The following is a 22,412-nucleotide window of genomic DNA, read 5'->3' on the forward strand; positions in this document are numbered from 1 at the left end:
CAGCTAATTTTTTTGTATTTTTAGTAGAGACAGGGTTTCACCGTGTTAACTAGGATGGTCTCAATCTCCTGACCTTGTGATCCGCCCGCCTCAGCCTCCCAAAGTGCTGGGATTACAGGCGTGAGCCACCGCACCCGGCTAGTACTGGTATTTTCTATGAATGAAACTAAGTGGAGGAAAAGCACAGATACACACACTGTCCCATTATGGGGTGATATCGGCCTTTTCAACTCTGCAGTCTTGAAACTGCCTTGGCCTCACTTTGAAAAATAGGACTGTGGTACCCACGGTTCTGTCCTGGCTTGGGGCTCCTCCCTTGGCAGGAGCCCTGCTCCAAGTTACCCTCCTAGCTGCTGCATGTGCGGTGAAGGGGCTTCCCACAGTGGGTATGTGGAAGTATGACGTGCTCATAAGGAGATCTGATGTGTTCATGTGACAAGGAACAGCTGTGTTGAAAAATCTGCAGAACACTTTGGTGCCACTCAAGTTGTTTATTTCTGGGAGTAATTCACAAGGCATTTTAGGCAATGCCAGTTGGGTGGTTGGAATACATTTTGAGTATTTTAATGTTTTATGTAATTGATTTATGAATGACTTATCAGAAATACATGTCGTCATTCTTCGGTGTCTGTAGGGGATTGGTTCCAGGGCACACTGAGGATTCTAAAATCCAAGGATGCTCATGTCCCTTCTGTAAAATGAAATATAAACTATGCACGTTCTCCTGTATACTTTAAATCATCTCTAGATTACTTGTAATACATAATACAAGGTAAATGCTATGCAAATAGTTGTTATACTTCATTGTTGTGGCAGCAGTCCCCAACTCTTGGCACTAGGGACCAGTTTCATGGAAGACGGTTTTTCCATGGGCTGAGGGATCAGGGGAGGATGGTTTCGCAGTGAAACTGTTCCACCTCACATCATCAGGCATTAGTTAGATTCTCATAAGGAGTGAACCTAGATCCCTTGCATGCGCAGCTCACAATCCTGTTGGCTCTCCTTTGAGAATCTAATACCCCCGCTGATGTGACAGGAGGCGGAGCTCAGGTGGTAATGCTCCCTTGCTGCTCACTTCCTGCTGTGCAACCCGGTTCCAAACAGGCCAATGACTAGTACTGATCCATGGCCCGGGGGTTGGGGATCCCTGGTTTAGAGAATAATAACAGGAAAAAAAAAGTGTACATGTTCAGTACAGACAGTTTTTTTCCAACTGTTTTCAATCCACGTTTGGTTGAATCCATGGATGCAGAACCCACAGATATGGAGGGCTGACTGTATACATAAACTGCATGGTCTACGTAAATGGGGTTTCGGCGACGAGCTTTGAAGTTACCCCTTGATGATTTTTTGTTTTTGAAGATTCAGGAGGTACATGTGTGGGTTTGTAACATGGGTAGGTTAAGTAATGGTGGGAATGGGCTTCTAGTATACCCGTCACCCAGATAATGAACATTGTACCCAATAGGTAATTTTTCAACCCTCATTCTTCTCCCACCCTCCCCCCGCCACTTGCTAATCTTTAACTTCACGTGTTAAGAGCAATCTCAGCACTTGTGGCTTTTTATGTTAAATCAGCTAAACTGACTGAGTGCGCCTTCTCCAACTTTAGCACAGTATTTCACTCTTAAGCAGTTTGCATTTATGGTTTATTTAGGGTGATAAAATTATAACCTCTTTGAAACAACAGGAAGCATGAAGCAGCACCCTCTCTTGTGTGGTAGTTTGCAGCTCATGACAGCTGTGTTCGAAGACTGTGCTGAGTGGCGGCTGCAAGAGGAAAAGCAGTCTTGCCCTGTCATCCTAGCAGGATGATTAAATAAGTTTGAACAACGGTTAAAATTCTACCTCTCTCTTCTCTCTCTGTCCCCCCGCCTCCACCCCCATCTCTCTTTTGTCTCTCCTTTCTCTCTCTCCCCACCGGCCCTTGAAAATGAAAAAAATTAAAAACAGTTAAAATTTTAATAGAACCTACTGAGCTTCTGAAGGGAAGTACATTATGCTGTGCTGTGAAGGAGCCCAACAGGGGCTCACAGTCACTCAGCAGGGGCATGGACGCAGACTTCAGGGCCAGGAGCCAGATGCAGCAAGAAAAGAGCAAAAGTTTGGGTTGTGAAGTAAATGGAGAGGTTCCAAGATCAAACCAAGAGGTGTTTGTTATGTGCTGTGGGAGCGTGGACCCCTCAGCAGGTAGAAGGAGAGCAAGTTTGAGGATGTGGTGCAGGAGGAGTTGGGATCCCCAAGAGCAGGAGAGACTGAGGCCAGGACAGCAGGCATACGAGGTCACTGAGGCTGGTGGGAGGAGAGAGGCTACTCCAAATGAGGATCACTGCATCTTTTGGAGCTTTTCTTTTTGAGATAGGGTCTCCATTACCCATACTGGAGTGCAGTGGCACCATGATAGCAGCCTCAAACTTCTGGGCTCAAGTGATGCACTCCCCCACCACTCCTCCATGCCTCAGCTTCCTGAATAGCTGGGACTACAGGTGCACACCACCATGCCTGACTAATATTTTAACTTTTTTGTAGAGACAGGGTCTTGTTTTTTTGCCCAGGCTGATCTCAAACTCCTGGCTTCAAGCTGTCCTCCTGCCTTGGCCTCCCAAAGTGCCGGGATTAAAAGCGTGAGCCACTGTGCCTGATGGATTTTTTTTGTTTTTTTGAGACAGACTGTCATTCTGTCGCCCAGGCTAGAGTACAATGGCACAATCTCGGCTCACTGCAACCTCCACCTCCCAGGTTCAAGTGATTATCCTGCCTCAGCCTCCCGAGTAGCTGGGACCACAGGAGCGTGCCATCGCACCCAGCTAATTTTTTGTATTTTTAGTAGAGACGGGATTTTGCCATGTTAGCCAGGATGGTCTCAATCTCCTGACCTCATGATCTGCCTGGTGGATGTTTTTAATGATTATCCTTTTGTACTGTACTTAAAGCAAAAAAAAAAAAAAAAAAAAAATTTTTTTTTTAATGTCAGAAATTAAAGGAAAGGGGAGAGAGATCAAAAATACCCTAATGGGGCCAAGCACAATGACTCACGCCTGTAATCCCAGCACTTTGGGAGGCCAAGGCAGGCAGATCACGAGGTCAGGAGATCGAGACCATCCTGGCTAAGACGGTGAAACTCCGTCTCTACTAAAAATACAAAAAATAACTGGGCGTGGTAACACACGCCTGTAGTCCCAGCTACTTGGGAGGCTGAGGCAGGAGAATGGCGTGAACCCGGGAGGCATAGCTTGTAGTGAGCGAAGATTGAGCACTCCAGCGTGGGTGACAGAGCGAGACTCCGTGTCAAAAAAAAAAACCTTAATGGGAAAGTAGACTCCAAGAGTGAAAAGGAGCAAATTGTTCCAGTGAGTTCCATTCTGTAGCACAGGTGTCCACAGGTGCTTGCCTTTGAGGAAATGAAAGAGCCATACTTTGTAAGTCAGAGGCAGCTCAGCTTCCCCGCACAGTCTGAAGCTGGGTGGCAGTGAGAAATTACTAAAAGGTTAGTGCCAGTTTTTCAGATGAAGTCATGTTATTAAAAAATAGTCTGTTTAGTCTCTAGGTTACTGTTCTCTGGCTCCCCTCCCCATCCAAGACTCCCTTGGAGGGAGGTTTGAGGGCTTTGGGATTCTCATATCTCTTCACGTCCATGAATGGATTGTGAGGTGAGGAGATAGCTTTTAGAACCCTCTCTTTGAGTGGTCAGTCACGTGGTATTCGGTCTGAAACCCTGTAGCAGGTGCTTTGCATAGCTGAACGGGGGTTCCCCCAAATAGGGTTGCATAATTAATTAGGACAGATGAGGCAGGCCTCAACCAGATGACCACAGGTGACCCCAGATTGTGGGTCTTCCCCACCTCCCTTGAGTTGCAATTCTGAGAGCTGATAACATGTGCCATTGTGTGCAGATCTGGGTAGTTTTAAGTGTTCTCATTTCCTGAGGGATGTCAGAAAGACTGAGAAAGTGATCACAGTATCTTGGATGTCATCTTTTCATGCAGTGAAAAGTCTGGTTTCCATGAATGTTTGTATAACAAACCACCCCAAAACTTGGCACCAGTGTAGCATGTCTCATGACTCTGTGGGTTGGCTAGGTTTCCCCACTCCTCCCACTGCCAGCTCCCTTGGAGCTGAGGCTCATACCAGGCTAGAAGTTATGAAGGCCTCTGATGTGTCTGGCAGTTTGTGCTGGCTGTTCACTGGGCCCTGCCATTCTCCAGTAGACCAGAGCAATTCCTGCACAAAAAGTCCTAGAGTAGCTCCAGACAGGGAAAGGAAAGGCTATGGGGCCTTTGAGGCCTAGGTCCAGACCATACACTGCTACTGCCTACCCCATTACCTAGGTTAGAGCAAGTCACAGACAGCCCTTAGGGACATCTGTCTGGGGAGAGGAGAAGGCGTGGCCACTGGACAGCCCTCCACAACCCTTTTCATAATGACCCTGATAGAGCAGCCACCTTTAGTCTAGTGCAGAGTCCCAGCAAATATTCTGATATCAGTAGATTCCATACAGCAGAGCTGAAGGAGCTGTTCTTTGTTAATCTTGGAAGTTTATTGATGTTTTATTTACACCTGTACAGAGAGAAGATAAGAGAGATTGTTCAGAAATATTCTGTCACCTTTAATGACTAAGCATTGCTATAATGGAGCATGTGGTTTCCTTCATTGAAGAATACCTAAATAGAAGCCCATTCTTAACTGGCATCAGTATCAACAGTCTGTAGTGGCATGTCAGCAGGCCTGGATTGCAGTGCCCTACCTTGTTTTTGCTTCATAGACAGAATGGTGGTAGGTGGTACTCTGGCCTAGTCAAGGTCTGAGCAAGGCCTGCATTGATGGAAGGTGCAGAGTCCACCTCTACCATCTGCACATTTTCTTTGGACACTTGTGCCTAGCCCAACAGCAGAAATCATTTGCTGAAGGCTCGGAGGTGGGCATTCCATCCGCAGGTCTCCCCAATAGGGAGTACCCTGTTTGGACGTTCAGGGCGGTGACACATATGGGTTTTAAATCTTATTCAGGAAAGGCTCTGGCCCACAGATTTAGGGCCATTTCCTGGGCAGCATTGGAAGGAGTGGCAGAGGTCATACAGGCCTGCCCTGTCTTGTGTGCAGGAAAGGAATGAGTTGTTGGTCTCTACGCTGAGGCCAGGATGGGAGGCCTGCCCCTTACAGCAGCACTGGGTGAACTCCAGGCAGACTGGTCACATGGTGCCCAGCAGCTGACTTTTTATCAGCTTGGCTAGATTAGAATGAGCTGAAAGGAGAGCCATACGCCCGTGTTCCTTGGTTACGTGGTGCCCTGTAGTTCATATTTATAGCAATTAAAAAGCATAGTGTCAGAACTTAATAAGTGAGGTTGTGTGGATAGTGCTGGGCCTCATCAACTTATCATCTAAGTGATGGCCTTTGAGCCTGGGTGTGGCTCCATGCAGCAAGGAGACCAGAGCCTGCCCCACCCGTGCCCTGCATTATTTAGACAAGGTGGCAGTAACGTGGTGACCAAGGTTAGCTGTGTGTGTGGGCAGGACTTGTTCTGTGGCTGAGGTGGAGTAGGGAGGGCAGCTGTAGGAATGGCATCTGTAGGGGCTATGGATAGATGAGAGGAAGTGTCTCATCAGTCCAGAGCCACCCATAGTCATAGAGCTTGGGCTAAGTTGTAACACTCTCCTCATGTTCCCCATCAGCTTCTTGAACAAATGCAAGTATATGTGCAAGGACTTTATAAAATTTTTTTATTTTGAGACGGAGTCTCACTGTCACCAGCCTGGACTCCCTGATTCAAGCTATTCTTCTGCCTTAGCCTCCCGAGTAACTGGGATTACAGGCACGTGCCACCACGTCCAGCTAATTTTTGTATTTTTAGTAGAGACAGGGTTTCATCATGTTGGCCAGGATGGTCTCAATCTCCTGACTTTCGTGATCCTCCCGCCTCGGCCTCCCAGAGTGCTGGGATTATAGGCATGAGCCACCACACCCGGCCGGACTTTATAAATTTTAAAATTTATAAAGCTGTGCAAATGCAGGGCCATCATCTTAAATAGCCTGTATTTGAGACTTGTGGACAAGAAAACAGGCCAGAGAACTGAAGCAACTTCCCAAATCCTCATGCAACCCATAGGAGGCAGACCTAGGGTCTGGGGACCCAGGAGGTGGCCACAGTCAGTCCTGCTGGTCTATGAGTGGGCACCGGGGGCTGTAGAACACCATCCTGCTTGACGATGGGTGTCGACTACTGCTGGGGGAAGGGATGTCAGATGGTATCTTAGCCACCCTCAGAAATAGGAAGCCCTACCTATTGGAAACCTCACAACCAAGGATTTGCCGGGAGCTTGGCCCTCAAGACTCCCAACTGCTGACTCAGGAAGGCAGAGTCTGCTGCATGTAGCTGCTGATGTGTGGAAACAGACAAGTGCTCCTTGGTTAGCTGAGTGGCACCTGCTGAGGTCAGCACCTCTGCTGCAGTGAGGGGCACCCCTGGACTCAGACTCTCCCAGGGTGGAACCCTGTACTTGTCAGGCTGTTCCCCCAAAAAGGAGGCTGAATACCATCGGAATTTAATTTGGTAAAGGTTGGGTAAGCAGCTGCCACATGCAGAGAGCATTGAGGTGTTTCCAGCCTTTCAAGAGCTTCCTTCGAAGAAAGAGCACTGGCCACTGTAAGGAAAGTGCATTGTGGTTGAATAGAATTCTGAGTTTGTGGGAGCTTGGGTAGCAGTGTCTTTTGACTTGGAAAACAGAGCTTCATTTATTACAGCTAAGTGCCTTTAGTTACCCAAAATTAAATAGGAGGTCTGGTTTCATTTCATCCAGAATGTAAAAATTATTTACTGCTAAAATCTATCATGTTTAAGTCATCTCAGCAACAAGTTGATGATCAAACCCACTCATGGGAAGTTGGTGATGGGTGGGGTGGGGGGTACACAAGCTCCCTGCCTGCGAACCACCCCTCCCTCCGATGCCATTTGGTTGCAAAGGTCAGCCACTACCCTGGTCAGGTGTTTGCTCCTCTTGGGGGTGGTTAGTGGTTTTCTCCTTAATCTCCCGTGTTCTTTTTCACTCACCTGCAGCCTGGTTCCAGCTCACCTGCCCAGCCTGGTTTCTTAACCATCTGTACACCCTGCATGTGGCGGTACCATGAGTCAGCACGTGGTGGACAGGCACTGGCCAGGTGCTCCCGCTGTCTGTTCTCTTTGGCCAAATGTCTTCTCTCTCCTCCTCGGTCTCCTCAGGCCTTACCCTGCCTTTAGGGCTCAGACCATGGACCCCTCCTCAGAGCAGCCTTGCTTTCCTCTCCCACCCCACTTGTCTTACTCTTCGTTTCTCAGCACTTGGATCCATTCTTTGAATTTACACATTTACTGGTTTTTCTTATTCTTATTAAGAGTAAGAAGCTCATTTTAGTCATCTTCCTGTTCACAAATCTTATAGTATGCCACATATAGTTAATAGATATTTGTTGAATTGAATGAGAATTATTGGATTTTTAGAAATAATGGCATTCATTGGCCCAGCATGGTGCCTCACGCCTGTAATCCCAGCCCTTTTGGGAGGCTGAGGCGGCTGGATCACCTGAGGTCAGGAGTTCGAGACCAGCCTGTCCACCATGGTGAATCCCCGTCTCTACTAAAAATACAAAAAATTAGCCAGACATGATGGCAGTGCCTGTAATCCTAGCTACTGGGGAGGCTGAGGCAGGAGAATCACTTGAAACTGGAATGGGGGTTGAGGGGTGGTTGCAGTGAGCCAAGATCACACCACTGCACTCCAGCCTGGGTGATAGAGCCAGACGTCTCAAAAAAAAAAAAAAGGTATTCATTTTTTGACATGGTACATCCTTCACACATCTGACACTCTTAGGAAAATGTTTATGTGTGGTAAGAACTTCATCAGAATCCCATAGTCCCTTGTAGGGCTCAGAAGTTGGCCTTCTGGAAATGAGTAGTTTCCTTCACCGCTCCCCTGGCCCAGGACCCCTCACTCCTTCTGGCTCACCTTTTCTGGCAGCTTCCTGCCCCTTGAATGTCATTTACAGCCTTGCCCACTTACCTTAACATTTTAACCTTTTTTCCCTTATCAGAGACATTGTCATTGAATGGCCAGAGAATTAACTGTCTGTGACTGTATATTTGAGGCAAGGCAAGGGGACAGATATTTTCCTTATGTTATTAGTTGTGCAACAGAAGCCAATTAAGAGATTGGAGAGGTGAATAACACTAGTGATGGGTTGCAACTTGGGTGTGGAACTGGGCACACCCACGTATGTCACTGTGACTCAGAAGTCTATGTCACTGCCCTGAGCCAAGTACTAAAGTAAGACCCAAATACCACACTTACTTCATAAAGAAACCAAAGTCTGACTGCCTCCATTTCTCATGAGTGAAAAACTATTTCTGTTATAGGAAACTTTTGTCTTCAGTGTTTTTGATGGTAGCAGGCTATTAGATTGTGTATTCTTAAGTCTGATTTTCCCCATTACTGTGCTTTCTCCTTTTTACTTCTGCTTTGTCACTTGGAATGTTTCTAGAAGTAGAAGTCGCTGCCCCTGCCCACATCAGACTGCAGTTCCGGGACATCCAGGCAACAGCAAGGAATAATTAGGAATAAATTTGGCTGAAAGAAAGGGAAAATGCAGCTTAGGCAACTTAAACCAACAGGCTTATTTTTCTCACTCAGTTAGGAGAGCTGAGGTTGCCTGACTCAGCTCAGGTTCTCAGTGAGCCATCAGCCACCAGGTGCCGCCTTCCAGTGAGTGGGCTTCTATCCCTTCCAGGTGTCTCTTCATGCTCCGTGGGAATTAGATGGGACATGCTTTGGCTCTCACTTCCAGAAGCTTTCTCTTCGTTTCGAAGGGGCTTCCCTTTGCGCTGGCTGGTCAGTGACTCAGCCTAGTCTCGATTTATCCCCCCGGATGGGGACAGACAGCAGGGGAGAGATCTCAGGTTGAGATGAGTATACAGTAAGGGCTGGAAGTATCAGAAGGGGAAACCCTCTCCTAGATAGTGACAAAGCTAAGCGACCATGTGAAGGGAGAGGACAAACATCCCATGGAAAGAAGGGTAGTTGCCAGGCCTGGGGGAAGGAAGGAGCATGGTGCCGGGGCATGGGAGCAGGTGGACAGGGAGGGCTCTGCAGGTCCCCTGGAACCTAAAGCCAGGGGTCATGGAAGGCAGATCCAGATTCAGGTGTTCAGAGGATGAGGCAGAGATGGGTAGTTTAAGGAGCTGGAGAAGAGGTATCTCCTTGGGGAGTGGAAGATATTGGAGAGATGCAGGGTTGCAGGACAACAGGGAAGTGGAAAGAGAGTGGGGGATGGACTGTGGCATCTGGCCCCCTGCCAGGAAGGAAGTGGCCCCACTGGTGACTCATACAGGGAGGAGAGGGGTGGGGCCATTGGGTGGCTGGGAGCTCTGGTACTTGGGCAGGTCTGGCTTCCTGCTGCCACATCTGTTGGGAGGTGAAGCCTGTAGGCCAAAAAATGACCTTCATTTTCAAAGCCTTTTTGAATAAATAAACTTTTTTGAGGTTTAACTTACATACATTAAAATTCACTTGTTTTAAGTGTTTAGTGCAGTAGGTTTTGCCAAATATATGCAGTCACTACACTCGATACAAAACATTCTATCACTCAAATTCAAAAACCTTCAGTATACCTCTAGGTCTTGGTGCAAAGAGGGCTTGCTGTTGTTGGGTGTGCAGGCTCACCCAGTCCTGGAGACAGAATGGGCTCTTTGTCTGAAGGTGGGGCAGGGTGCTCCCCCAGTGGTGTGGGAACTGAGCCGACCGGAGAGTGAATGGGATGCATGGTGTAAGATGAATAAGGGAAAGGCTGCAGAAGTTGCATTCCCAGCATTTTCCTTCCCGGGGATTCCCAGCAGCTCAGCAGTACCGGTATGAACCAGTTTTTTTCTGACCGCCTCCAGCATGCGCTGAATTTCCGTCTGTGCAGTTGTCCTCAGCCAATTGAAAATCACCTGGAGTTTTATTCCAAGCACAAAAGAAGGTCAGAGAGAGGAGGCCCGATGATCATGATCGCCCTCTTTCCAGGGCCTAGGCTGGAACGAGTCCTGCAGCCTTTGTGCTCTCAGGACCAGAGAGCTGACCTTGTGGAAATTCCTTTCATTTTATTGTTGAGCCCAGAAGCTCCCAGCTCTCTCAGCTCTCTTTGGCAAGGTTAAACTAGGATAAGAGGCACTATTACTAGAGTGACCAGAGTTCTTTATATAAGTGTTGCTCTGCTATTGCTCAGTTAACCTTATTAATACCCTGCGTGGTGACTGCTGCGTATAAATTCTGCCAGTGGGAATATGATTGACATTCCAGTTGTTCCAAGTAAGTTAGAAAAGCCCACAGAGAGCCTCAGTAAAAGTTAGCTATACTTATCACTGTTGCTATTATTGTTTTTTTTTAATTTTGTACTGTTTTGTTATTCGAAGCTAATTTTATTGAAAAGTAAACTTGTGATTTTGCTATGACATTTGGCTCTGGATTCAAAAGTGGATATTGTCCCCTAGGATAAAGGAGGCTGTTTGTACAGCTGGAGAGACTCTTGATCCAAGGTCTTGCTCTTGGGCGACTTGGGTGACTTTGCCCTGTGTTTCTGGACACTTAATGGGTTTTATGAAGTAGAAGAAAGACAGTATGTTTTAAGGGTTTAATAAAGTTTGGGTTGTGGCGCTCTCTCGTACTTACTGGGATTGAGGATCATGCCCTATCCGTGAACCTTGTTGTGGCCCCAGGGAACTAAGTAAGTGTCCACAGTTAGACTTGGGGTGCGGGTCACATGGTGTGAGGATAGACATTCTAACACTGGAGCAAGTTTGGGGTAAAGAAAACTTTGGATTATGTTTTTTGTAGGTTTTTTTTTTTTTTTTTTTTGGATGGATGGAGTCTCACTCTGTCACCAAGCTGGAGTGCAGTGGTGTGATCTCGGGTCACCGCAACCTCCGACTCCCTGGTTCAAGTGATTGTCCTGCCTCAGCCTCCTGAGTAGCTGGGATTACAGGCACGCATCACCATGCCCAGCTAATTTTTGTATTTTTAGCAGAGACAGGGTTTCATCATGTTGGCCAGGATGGTCTCGATCTCCTAACTTCGTGATCCATCCGCCTCGGCCTCCCAGAGTGCTGGGATTACAAGCGTGAGCCACCGCACCCGGCCTTTTTCTTTTTTTTTTCTTTTTTTTTTTTTTGGAAACAGGATCTCGCTCTGTTGCCCAGGCTGGAATACAATGGTGCAATCTCAGCTCACTGCAACCTCTGCCTCCCGGGTTCAAGTGATTCTCATGCCTCAGCCTCCTAAGTAGCTGGGATTACAGGCACGCATCACCATGCCCAGCTAATTTTTGTATTTTTTTTTTTTGAGACAGAGTCTCGCTCTGTGGCCCAGGCTGGAGTGCAGTGGCTGGATCTCAGCTCACTACAAGCTCCGCCTCCCGGGTTTACGCCATTCTCCTGCCTCAGCCTCCCAAGTAGCTGGGACTACAGGTGCCCGCCACCTCGCCCGGCTAGTTTTTTGTATTTTTTAGTAGAGACAGGGTTTCACTGTTTTAGCCAGGATGGTCTCGATCTCCTGACCTCGTGATCCGCCCACCTTGGCCTCCCAAAGTGCTGGAATTACAGGATAACCCTGCGCCCGGGCTGATTAGGTTTTACATGACAGTGGCAGCTTGCTGTTGGTTCTTGCTGTGCAGGAGTGGGATACAGCCAGACTGAACTCCTGCCCAGTTACCTGCTGTATTCGAGGGGCTTCTCCTTTTAGGTCAAATCCTCAGTTATTGGAGGCCTGGGTAGAGGCCAAGAAGTGCAGTCATTGGTCATCCCTGTTTTCACAATGTGGATGGATGTTCACTGCGTGTGGTCCCCAGTCGTCTCTGCTTCTAGAATGTAGGGAGCTCTCTGCCCTGCTGGAAAAGCTCCATGAAGTCAGAAGTACCTGAGGGTGTCCAGTGTGTTTGTGCACAGCCACCTTTTAGATCCCTGTGTCCTTGACAGAACCAGTCATGGACTAAGTGGTAGGCAGCCTTTACTTTGCCTAGGGAGTTGATGCTGAGACATCCTCTGTTTTCTCTTGTAAGAGTAAGTCAGTTTTTTTCTCTGGTGGAAATACTGCCTTTTCTTATGTTGGAGAACACTAAGTTTTCATGAGAACCAATTTAATGGAGGAAGATTGAGAGAATCTCTTTGGAGATTCCAAACTCTGGGTTACTTTAGCAAACATTTTGATAGCATCTGTTGAAAAAGAAAGTTTAGGCCCAGTGTGGTGGCTCATGCCTATAAACCTAGCACTTTGGGAGGCTGAGACAGGCAGATCACTTGAGCTCAGGAGTTCAAGAACAGCCTGGGCAACATGGTGAAACCTCATCTCCACAAAAAAGTATTTAATAAAAAAATTAACCATGCGTGGTGGTGCATGCCCATTGTCCCAGCTACTCAGAAGGCGAAGCAGGAGAATCACTTGAGTCCTGGAGGTGGGGGTTACAGTGAGCCCAGATCATGCCACTCCAGCTTGAGCAGCAGAACCAGACCCTGTCTCAAAAAATAAAAAAGAAGGAAAGAAAAGGAAAGTTTGCAGCCTTTTTTCGTGTTCCTGATTGTTGGGTTACATTTGTATAAGATGCTTCTATAATAGTTTTTGTGGGAGGTGCCAGAAGAGAACCCCACATCTCTCTTCTACATCAGCCAATACAACAGAAATTCACCAGAAAGGTAAAAACAGTAAAACCTCAAATAGTTTGATTTGTAAAAACATTTTAAAGACTGGGTGCAGTGGCTCACGCATGTAATCCCAGCACTTTGGGAGACCGAGGCGGGTGGATCACGAGGTCAGGAGTTTGAGACCAGCCTGGCCAACACAGTGAAACCCCGTCTCTACTAAAATACAAAAATTAGCTGGGCGTAGTGGCGGACACCTGTAATCCCAGCTACTCGGGAGGCTGAGGCAGAAGAATCGCTTGAACCTGGGAGGCAGAGGTTTCAGTGAGCCGAGATTACACCACTGCACTCCAGCCTGGGCAACAGAGCTAGACTCTGTCTCAAAAAAAAAAAAATTAAATATAATTCACGTAATATAAATGTCATTATTTGGCCTGATCCTGGTGACTCACAACTGGATTCCCATCACTTTGGGAGACTGAGTCAGGAGGATTACTTGAGGCTGAGAGTTTGAGACCAGCCTGGGCAACAGAGCAAGAACCTGTTTCTTTAAAAAAAAAAAAAAAAAAAAGTCATTTTTACATGTACCATTCAGTGGAGTATTGTTTTGTTTTTAACAGATGGGATCTTGCTGTATTGCCCAGGCCAGCCTTGAATTCCTAGGCTTAAGTGATCCTCCTGATTCTGCTTCCCAAGTGCCTAGGACTACAGGCGCATGCCACTGCACCCAGCTAACAGTGGTTTTTAGTATATTCACAATACTGTGCAGTTACATCTCTGGTGGTGGTTTTCTTTAAATTATTTTTTCTGAATGCCAGAAAAATACATGCTTATTATAGAATGTTTTAAAGATTCTACAAGAAAGAAAAAGGAAAGGAAAAAAAAAAGTATTTCACAAAACTCCCCTCAAAAGCAGATTTCACTGAGAGACCAGACTCCCCTTCATGAGGCAGATGGTCCAGGCCTGTGCGTTATCATTGTGTGTTTTCTAGTTTGTGTCTAGCAGCAGTATATAGCAGTGCTCTTGGTAGTAGGACCATCTGAGTGATGTACATCTATGCCCTAGCAAGCATTGTAAAAGAACCTGTCTGAAAAAGCCAGAAGACCTTAAGGACCAGCATACTGGATTCTGTAGCCATCTCTACCTTCTCGTCTCTAGACCCAGACAGAACCATTTGATAGCCACCCATATCCCAGACAAGGAACACATCTGGGTGGCATCTTGTTAGAAGGAGAATGCAAAGATCTCATAAAGTTTTGCCTTTGCCTCTGCAAGTTTTTCAAGACAGTCTTATCAGAGTTTATTGATGGAAGAATTTTAGAGGCGAGAAAATGTATTGCAGAAAAGAAAAACAATGTTTTTATTTTTTTTAAACTGGTGTTTTGCCAGGTGCAGTGGCTCACTCCTGTAATCCCAACACTTTGGGAGGCCATGGCAAGTGGATCGCTTGAGGTCAAGAGTTTGAGACCAGCCTGGTCAACAAAACCCCATCTCTACTAAAAATACAAAAATTAGCCAAGCCTGGTGGCATGCACCTGTTATCCCAGCTACTCAGGAGGCTGAGGCAGGAGACTCACTTGAACCCGGGAGGTGGAGGTTGCAGTGAGCTGAGATCATGCCACCACACTCCAGCCTGGGCAACAGAGCGAGACTTCATCTCAAAATAAATAAATAAAATAAAATAAATAAGCTGGTGTTTAATTGTGCTTTTCTTTTCTTTTTGCAATGAACTTTTGTGAAGTCTTAGTATGTCTGATCTCTTAAATATTTTAAAAACTTGCATCTTTGTATGAGATGAATAAACTATTACAGTTCACAGTATCTCTGCAGATTGTAAATCAAATAATTCAGACATGAACTAGCCAAAAATAGTAGGAATGTAAGTGAATTATAGTTTTTCTAAGGAAATTCGAACTGATACTAACACCTGACTTTTGTGAAGTACTTGTGAAGTATTAGACTGTGTGCTAATGCCTTTAACTAGGGTAGTCTTTACAGCATACCTGTGAAGAATGTATATCTTTCTCTCCTCATAGATGAGAAAACAACACAGAAAGGTAACTCACTAAGAACTTACCTCTTGAATTTGAATTTTTATCGCCGACACAGAGATCAGATTTGAATTTCTATCTCTGACCGCACACCTTGAGCTCTTAGCTCCTGAGTGCCCCCTGAAGCAGTAATGAGATTATTTCTCTGTGCGGTTAATGCTGCCTCTTACAAAGGATCAGGTTGTGCTTTGTGTCCAGGGAAGTGAAAGGACATGAGCAAGGTGACCCTGGGCTCTTCACAGGCTGTGCTGAGCCCCTAGGGTCTTGAGGGAGGCACTTGATGGGGGGTGAGCATCTGGCACCCCACAGAAGAACCGGTAGGGTTTGCAAACCTATAGACAGAAGGTCAAGAGATCACCTCCCAAGGGCTGGGGCCTGGGGAGAAGGCTGAGACAGTGAGTGTCTCTGTTGACCTACTTCCTGAGTCTGTCCCCAGGCCCAGTGTAGGGAGCTGAGGAGAGCTGTTTGGCATTGGGCCTTTGAGGTATGTGTGTTGATGGAAGGCGGCCACAGGGCATCTGTGTTACAGCTGTGGGGGTCAGAAAGTGCATCCCGAAGACCAAAGGAGTGGAAAGCAGGGGGCCTGAACGCTGAGAGAAACCCACCGTTTGTGAACAAACAGAGACCCCACTGTCCAGAACAGGAGGAAGCGGGCTCAGCCAGCCTATGGTAGACTTGCCTTGCCTGCAGAGAGCAGTTGTCTGTGGCCACAGATGCATCCTGGACTTAAGGGAGCAGTGAGGTAACCCTGTACCTTCTTTGTCTTTAGTCATGGGACATTTTTTTTCGCAACACGAATGCCGGAGCCCCACCGGGCACTGCCTACCAGAGTCCCCTTCCCCTGAGCCGAGGTTCCCTGGCTGCTGTGGCCCATGCACAGTCCCTGGTGGAAGCACAGCCCAACGTGGACAAGCTCGTGGAGGACCACCTGGCGGTGCAGTCGCTCATCAGGGCATATCAGGTAAGGTGGGCGCTGACTCTTCACACGGGAAAGGGTGCAGTGTTCCTTAGGTCATGCCTCGTGGGCCCTATTGACCTTTCTGAGTGTATGTTGTCGTTTTACTTTTACCTCCTCAAATACTAGGTGCTTTCTCCCTGCTTTGGGAGGCTAAAAAACAAATACACCAGAGAAAAGGAACCAGGCTAGCCCTATTTGAGCAAATCTTCTGGCACCACTAATGCCTGCCCCATAAAGGGCTTCTTATTTCTTTTCCTTACTTGGCAAGAAATATTTGTGGGCAGGGAAACCAACTCAGTACCCAGGCATCAAGAAGTGCTGCCCATCCGCCAGTGAGCAGTGGCTGGGAGGGGTGATGCTGTTGGGTGGTTGATGCCCCCTTCTCAGTTGCTAGCAACTGAATACTATAAGAGAAGAAAATCTATAGAGTTTGGGGATATGGAGGCAGAGAGAGGCAGTTGAGGGTACAGCTGAGCCTACAGAGAGTGATGAGGGGCAGGGGAACTCTCTAAAAGCATTGCAGTTAGTGGCCAGTCTCATTAGGCAAGTGTTGAGCAGGACAAGGCTTTTCCTCCCTGTCCTTTCCCAGAGCACAATAACCAAAGTTTTTCTAGGATGTCCACCTGATACATGGGGAGAGCCCAGAGTTCAGATCTTAAGACTTCATCTGTGATAGCTCTAAGGAGGACAGGTGGAGACAAGTGAGCCTGGTGCTTCCCTTCTGGAAGCTCCCATGGGCATCCAGGACCCTGCCAGCTGTTCTCTTGTAACTGCTTTGGTGGCAACAAGGGGACTCATGTGCCTGGGCTGTCTTTTCTCTCTCATGCTTTGGTTTCTGGTGGCATGGGCCATTTCCTGTGCCAGCAGGGCAGCAGTGCAGGTGTTGTAATAGGGCAACATGGGGGAGGTCCTGGGTCTCTGGCCCTTCATGCCATGGCCTGGCAAGTAAGGCTGTCTTCCCTGGGGCAAGTGTATTCTGCCTTAGAATGGAGATGCATGGAGTTTTGTAAATGCCATAATGCTTTAAAGTGCTATCCACATGGATATTTGCATAAGGAGGAGGCCCAGTGGTGTTTCTTTATCACTGCCTGCACACAGTTGGCCTCAGTAACAACTTCAGCCTAATCTTGCAGTGACTTACCAGCAGCTGTTCCCTTCTCAAATTGCTAGCAAGAAATAGTGAAAGAATCTTAAATTGAAAGGGATTTTCTTTCTCCTTTTGGTTTTTAAATAGTTCAAATCAGATGCTTTCAGTCTGTGGTGTAGCAGGGTTTTTTTGTTCTGACTACGGTGTGCTGACCTACTCAGCAGCAGCAGGACCAAAACGCTCACTCCTCACGGGGATATATAGTAAAGGCAAACTTTCTCTTAGTAAGATGACCTCTTAACTGCACTCCTTCCCAATAAAGGCCAACACTTAAGCCTTCATTTTCCTCCTTAGGAAAATTTTTCTTTAAATTTGATTTATTTATTTTAAATTGAGATGGGGTCTCACTACGTTGCCCAGGTTGGCCTCAAACTCCTAGGCTCAAGAGATCCTCCTACCTCAGCCTCCCAAGTAGCTGGAACTACAGGCATGTGCCGCTGTACCCAGCACCTTAGGGAAATGTTTATATTGTGAGCTGAGGCAGGCTTCACATTGGACTAAGAATTGCTCAGCACATCTCATTTCTGTTTATCCATGGAAACTGTATAATGATCCTAAGAAATGGATCGTTTCAGACTCCTAAGTTTGTCGTAACCTGAGTTTCTCTCTTTTTCATAAAAGTACATTTGTGCACAGTAGTGCTTTTAAAATAAGTTATTCCAAGACTTTTAAAAACTAATTTTGTCGTATGGGTTTATTGGTGCTGTGTTCCTCTTTGGAAAAGGTTTGCATAACGTATGACTCTTTTAACCCTCCCCACAGCTTGCTGGATCTGCTTAATGACTTACTTGTGTTATTGCTTCCAGGTCAGGGGTCACCACATTGCAAAACTTGATCCTCTCGGAATTAGTTGTGTAAATTTTGATGATGCTCCAGTAACTGTTTCTTCAAACGTGGGTGAGAATTAAGCTGTAAATGCTAATTTTAATGTAACTTTACTTTTTTTTTTTTTTTACCCCTTCCCTCTTTTTTTTCTTCTGTCCTTTTGTGTGTGTCCTTCCCTCTCATCGTTGCCCACTCATAGATACGAGGGCACCATGTAGCACAGCTGGACCCCCTGGGGATTTTGGATGCTGATCTGGACTCCTCCGTGCCCGCTGACATTATCTCATCCACAGACAAACTTGGTGAGGGTCTGAGAGCAGTCAGCTGCGTTGCTTGAGCTCCTCTCGCTGTGCCACGACCTGTGGTAGCCAGGATGTCCAGGCAGGAGGGAAAGGCTCTTAAGTTTCCTTTCGTTCTGATCACTTAAAATTTATCGGTATTGCAGCCTTAGTGTGTTTTGGGCAAGTTATTTTTATCTTTTTCAGCCAGATTGTCTAAGTCTCAAAATTTGAAAATAAAATTTTGGACAGAAAGGTTTGTGGCACAGGGAAAAAGCTTATCCACCTGGGGCAGGTGGATCAGAAGCACTTCAGAGTATAGCTCTTTTGGCTTCAGGTTTTCAAACGTCAGTGCAGCACTGCCTTCAGTGAGGCATATCCATGAGTCCTTGCTCAGGAACTGCTGACACAGCCATCCTTTTCTGAAGCCCGGTGTGGCCTGCCCTTGACCAGAGGCTGTGTCCCTTAGGGGACGAATTCCAGAGCAACTTGTGCAGTTTGGGTCTCCTGATTTGTAATTGCTGGTGATCACACTGAGGAAACTTTGGAAGGCATTCCCACAGCGTCAGGAGGTCAGGGCCTTTGGGAGGTGCATGTATGGAGCACATTGGGGTTTTGTCACGGTTGCCAGAAGATAGTCCCACCTACATCCCCTCCTCCTCATAAAGTGAGGTGTTGTGGCTGGGCTCTCACCTGCAGTTGCTTTGCAGAGTTAGTCTGCTTTACGTCACTGTGCTGCTAACCTGTACTAAAGAAATTATGATGTGACTAATTTTTAAATGGCCAGGTTGTTCACAATAGACACTGTGCATGCTGATGAAATTGATGATCACTTACCTGCCTAATACTGCTCTTGGGATGGGTACGAAATTAGCCTCCTCACAGGCACTTTCGGGGAATGGTGCAGACAGTCTCTAAGGTTCTGCAGTGCCTGGATGTCTTTATAGGCATTACCAAGTTATGTCTAGGGGATGAGGCATTAGTCATCAAACATCATTGACTTTCGAATTGGCATTGATGGTTTGTAATTGTTTTTTTTTTTATACCAGCCCTTTAGCAGATGTAGGAACGGAGTTTAGAGAAATCCTCTTGAATTTTATTAAGGTCAGTTCAGATTATAGACTGGGCATGAGTTGAATCCTGTTTTTTCATTCCGTGGTGACAACTTTGTGCTCCCAAGAAGAGGTCCTCTCTTTGCAGTGTCCCAGGAGGTCTTGGAGCCTCCTCCCTACTGCTCACCCCTTAGTATAGACATTCTCCCTGCTGGCACCCCTAGTCCCATCACATCCTGTCTGCCCTGAGCCTCTCCAGCCCCCTGTGCTCACTGCCCCCAGAGACTTCTAGACCTGTAGGGTCCCCTTCAGGTGCTCAGAGCAGGCCAAACTCCCCAGCTGGTAGACCTGCTACTCCCTGATGAAGAGCACAGGCACTTGCACCTGGAAGCCACCTCTTCAGAGGAAAACATCCTTCTGCATTTAGGCAGGGTAGGGGAGCTATGGAATGCACATTTTCTTTTTTCTTTTTCTTTTCTTTTCTTTTTTTTTTTTTTGAGACAGAGTCTTGCTCTGTCACCCAGGCTGGAGTACAGTGGAACAATCTCAGCTCACTGCAACCTCCGCCTCCCGGGTTCAAGCAATTCTCCTGCCTCAGCCTCCTGAGTAGCTGGGACTACAGGTGTGCACCACCATGCCGAGCTGATTTTTGCATTTTTAGTAGAAATGGAGTTTCACCATGTTGGCCAGGCTAGTCTTGAACTCCTAACCTCACCATCCGCCCACCTCAGCCTCCCAAAGTGCTGAGATTATAGGCGTGAGCCACCGCGCCCAGCTGGAATGCTAATTTTTTACGAGCAGCAAAACATTCGAACGGGAGAGGAGCAGATGAAGTGACCGACTCTCCCTCTCCTGCCAGAACCTGCATTGTCCCAGCTCTTGTCCCAACTCTGTCCGTTAGTATAACCAGGGGAGCTCTAAAGCTCTCCTCTCCCCCTTCAGACTAATGTCAAGAGGGGCCACACCTAGGTGAGCCCAATCCAGCATAGTCTTTTAAGGGTGAGAAACCCTAAGCACTGTCAACATATGCACTAATTTCCCATCTCATTAGTGGCCAAGGCAGGGCCAGAATGTAAGAATCTCTTCCCAGGCCATCACAAGGTCTCACCATATATTTCACTCTGGAATAGTGTCCTCAGGTATTTCTGTGAGGTTTGTGGTTCCAGATTCAGCAACAACATCATGGTGAGGGTGAGAGAACAAGAGGACTTTATAAACCAAGAAACTAAAACATACAGAAGTGGCCCTAAAGCTTCCTGAAATCCCTTGAGGAAGGAAAACTTCTGACCTCTCTGGCCAGGAACCCTTTGGAACCACTGAGAGAGTGAGTCAGGGAGTAGTCTCCACGTTTCAAGAGGAAGGTGCGTTTTAATCCTGTGGATTTGAAATAGTGTGACCTAAAAATCACAATAAAGTCTTCAGGTACAAAAAATGGAAACCATGTAAACTTGTTAAAACATTTGGATCTGTAGAAAAATTGGTCTCGAACTCTCACCCTTGATGTATGCAGGTCTTCAAGAAAGCAGCAGGTCAAATGTGACCGCTAAACAGTTTGTAGAACACTTCAAGACTTGTCATCTCATTCGAACCTCAGGGAGCCTGGACTCTGGAGCCACACTCCCTGGATTGGAATCCCAGCCCACTATTACTAGCTGTGTGACCTTGGACTAATTGCTTAACCTCTCTGTGCCTCAGTCACCTCATCTGTAAGACAAGGGTGATGGTATCAACCTCCTCAGGTGGTTTCAAAATTGAATAAACTCCTTAAAGTAGTGCCTGGACCTTACTATGCTCCAAGTGGGCTTACTAGCAATCTTTTGAGATGAGTAGCTGCCAAACTCTCTGGTAATAAGATAAATTCAGAAACTGAGAGGTCAAGCAAGAAGACCAGGAACACACAGGAGTTAGTGGTGAAGACTGCCCTGTAGCCAAATAATAAGGAAGCAGCGTAGCATCTAGTGCAGGAATTTGCAAACTAAGAAGTAAGGACTCTACATGGGGGATGTTTGGGACCCAGAAGAACTGTTTGCCAGCTTAGGAATGGGGCAGTAGAAGGGGATAGGCTGAGTGGCCACCTGGTGACCTGACCAGTGTGTAGACTGCGGGTCAGGGACCATTGTGCGGTAGTGTCCAGTGTCACATGACTATTTCCCCAGAGCTAGGATTCTTCCCATGTCTCCACTTAGCCACCGTTCCCCCCTTCCTGTGGATGCAGGCACAGTTTCTGCCTCGCCTTGGGGAAACAGGCTCAGAGCAGTGATCATATCCATGTTTGAACATAGCCTTTGGTGCTTCCGTCAGAGCTTGTTCTGTCTTTTGTTAGAAAAGGTCCACGTAGGGGGCAGCGATGGAGGGCAGGAGCCGTTGGCAAATCCATTCGTTCTCAGAGGGCACTGATGATGCTGCCCTGAAAACACTCTGCCAACTGAGCACCTGGGTGGTTGGCCAATTTGGTCTGCAATGCAAGCAGGGAATTCTGTCCACTCTGAGTTTCTTAATAAAGTGGAATATATGCTATAGTTTCCAATGAGTTGACCTTTTATGACCATTTTTGAAAAGTTTGGGAAATCCTGGCTTAGGGCACCTGTCTTCACTTCTCAGAAATTCTCCTGGTCCCTGAAGTAATAAGGAAAGATAATTAACAAGTAGACTCTTGCCAGTTAGGAGAAACTCTATAGACACAGAACTCCTCAATAGCGCCAGAATGTCAGGATTTACCATCAGATGTTATGGACACACTCTTGCCCTCAGTTTTATCTTTCAAATGTAGCACGACAGAACTTGTTATGAATACAGTAAAAAATATTGTTGAGATGGTAGGGCTAGTGTTTTTTTATTATTATTATTATTAATTTTATTTATTTAATTTTTTGAGATGGAATTTCGCTCTTTTGCCCAGTCTGGAGTGCAGTGGCACCATCTCGGCTCACTGCAACCTCCGCCTCCTGGGTTCAAGTGATTCTTCTGCCCCAGCCTCCCGAGTAGCTGGGATTACAGGCACCCATCACCATGTCCAGCTAATTTTTGTATTTTTAGTGGGGACCATGTTTCACCATGTTGGCCAGGCTGGTCTCGAACTCCTGACCTCAGGTGATCCACCTGCCTTGGCTTCCCAAAGTGCTGGGATTACAGGCATGAGCCACCATGCCCAGCCTAATTAAATTTTTAAAATTTAAATAGAGACAGTTTCACCATGTTGCCCAGGCTGTTCTCAAACTCCTCTGAGCTCAAGCAATCCCCCTGCCTCCACCTCCCAAAGTGCTGGGATTACAGGAGTGAGTCACCATGCCCAGCCTAGTGATTATTTTCATTAACAATTTTTAAAATTAATTTTAGAACAGTTTCTCAATTATGTGTGGATTATGTTCCATAATTGTGCAGGTGATGGCTTGAATGGAGATAACTTTTTTTTTGAGACGGAATTTCGCTCCTGTTGCCCAGGCTGGAGAGCAATGGCATGACCT

At 46.8% G+C, this 22,412-nt stretch overlaps 1 protein-coding gene across 1 annotated transcript in view; it reads left to right on the forward strand.

Moving 5' to 3' along the window:
• Positions 1 to 22,412, forward strand: part of OGDH (oxoglutarate (alpha-ketoglutarate) dehydrogenase (lipoamide)) — a 120,112-nt gene that overhangs the window by 26,393 nt on the left and 71,307 nt on the right. Inside the window, 2 exon segments of the mRNA XM_011946780.1 lie at positions 15,458 to 15,649; positions 17,818 to 17,920. Coding sequence (XP_011802170.1) covers positions 15,458 to 15,649; positions 17,818 to 17,920 — 295 coding nt within the window.

This window comes from Colobus angolensis, unplaced genomic scaffold, assembly GCF_000951035.1.
Source record: "Colobus angolensis palliatus isolate OR3802 unplaced genomic scaffold, Cang.pa_1.0 Scaffold253, whole genome shotgun sequence".
NCBI lineage: Eukaryota > Metazoa > Chordata > Mammalia > Primates > Cercopithecidae > Colobus > Colobus angolensis.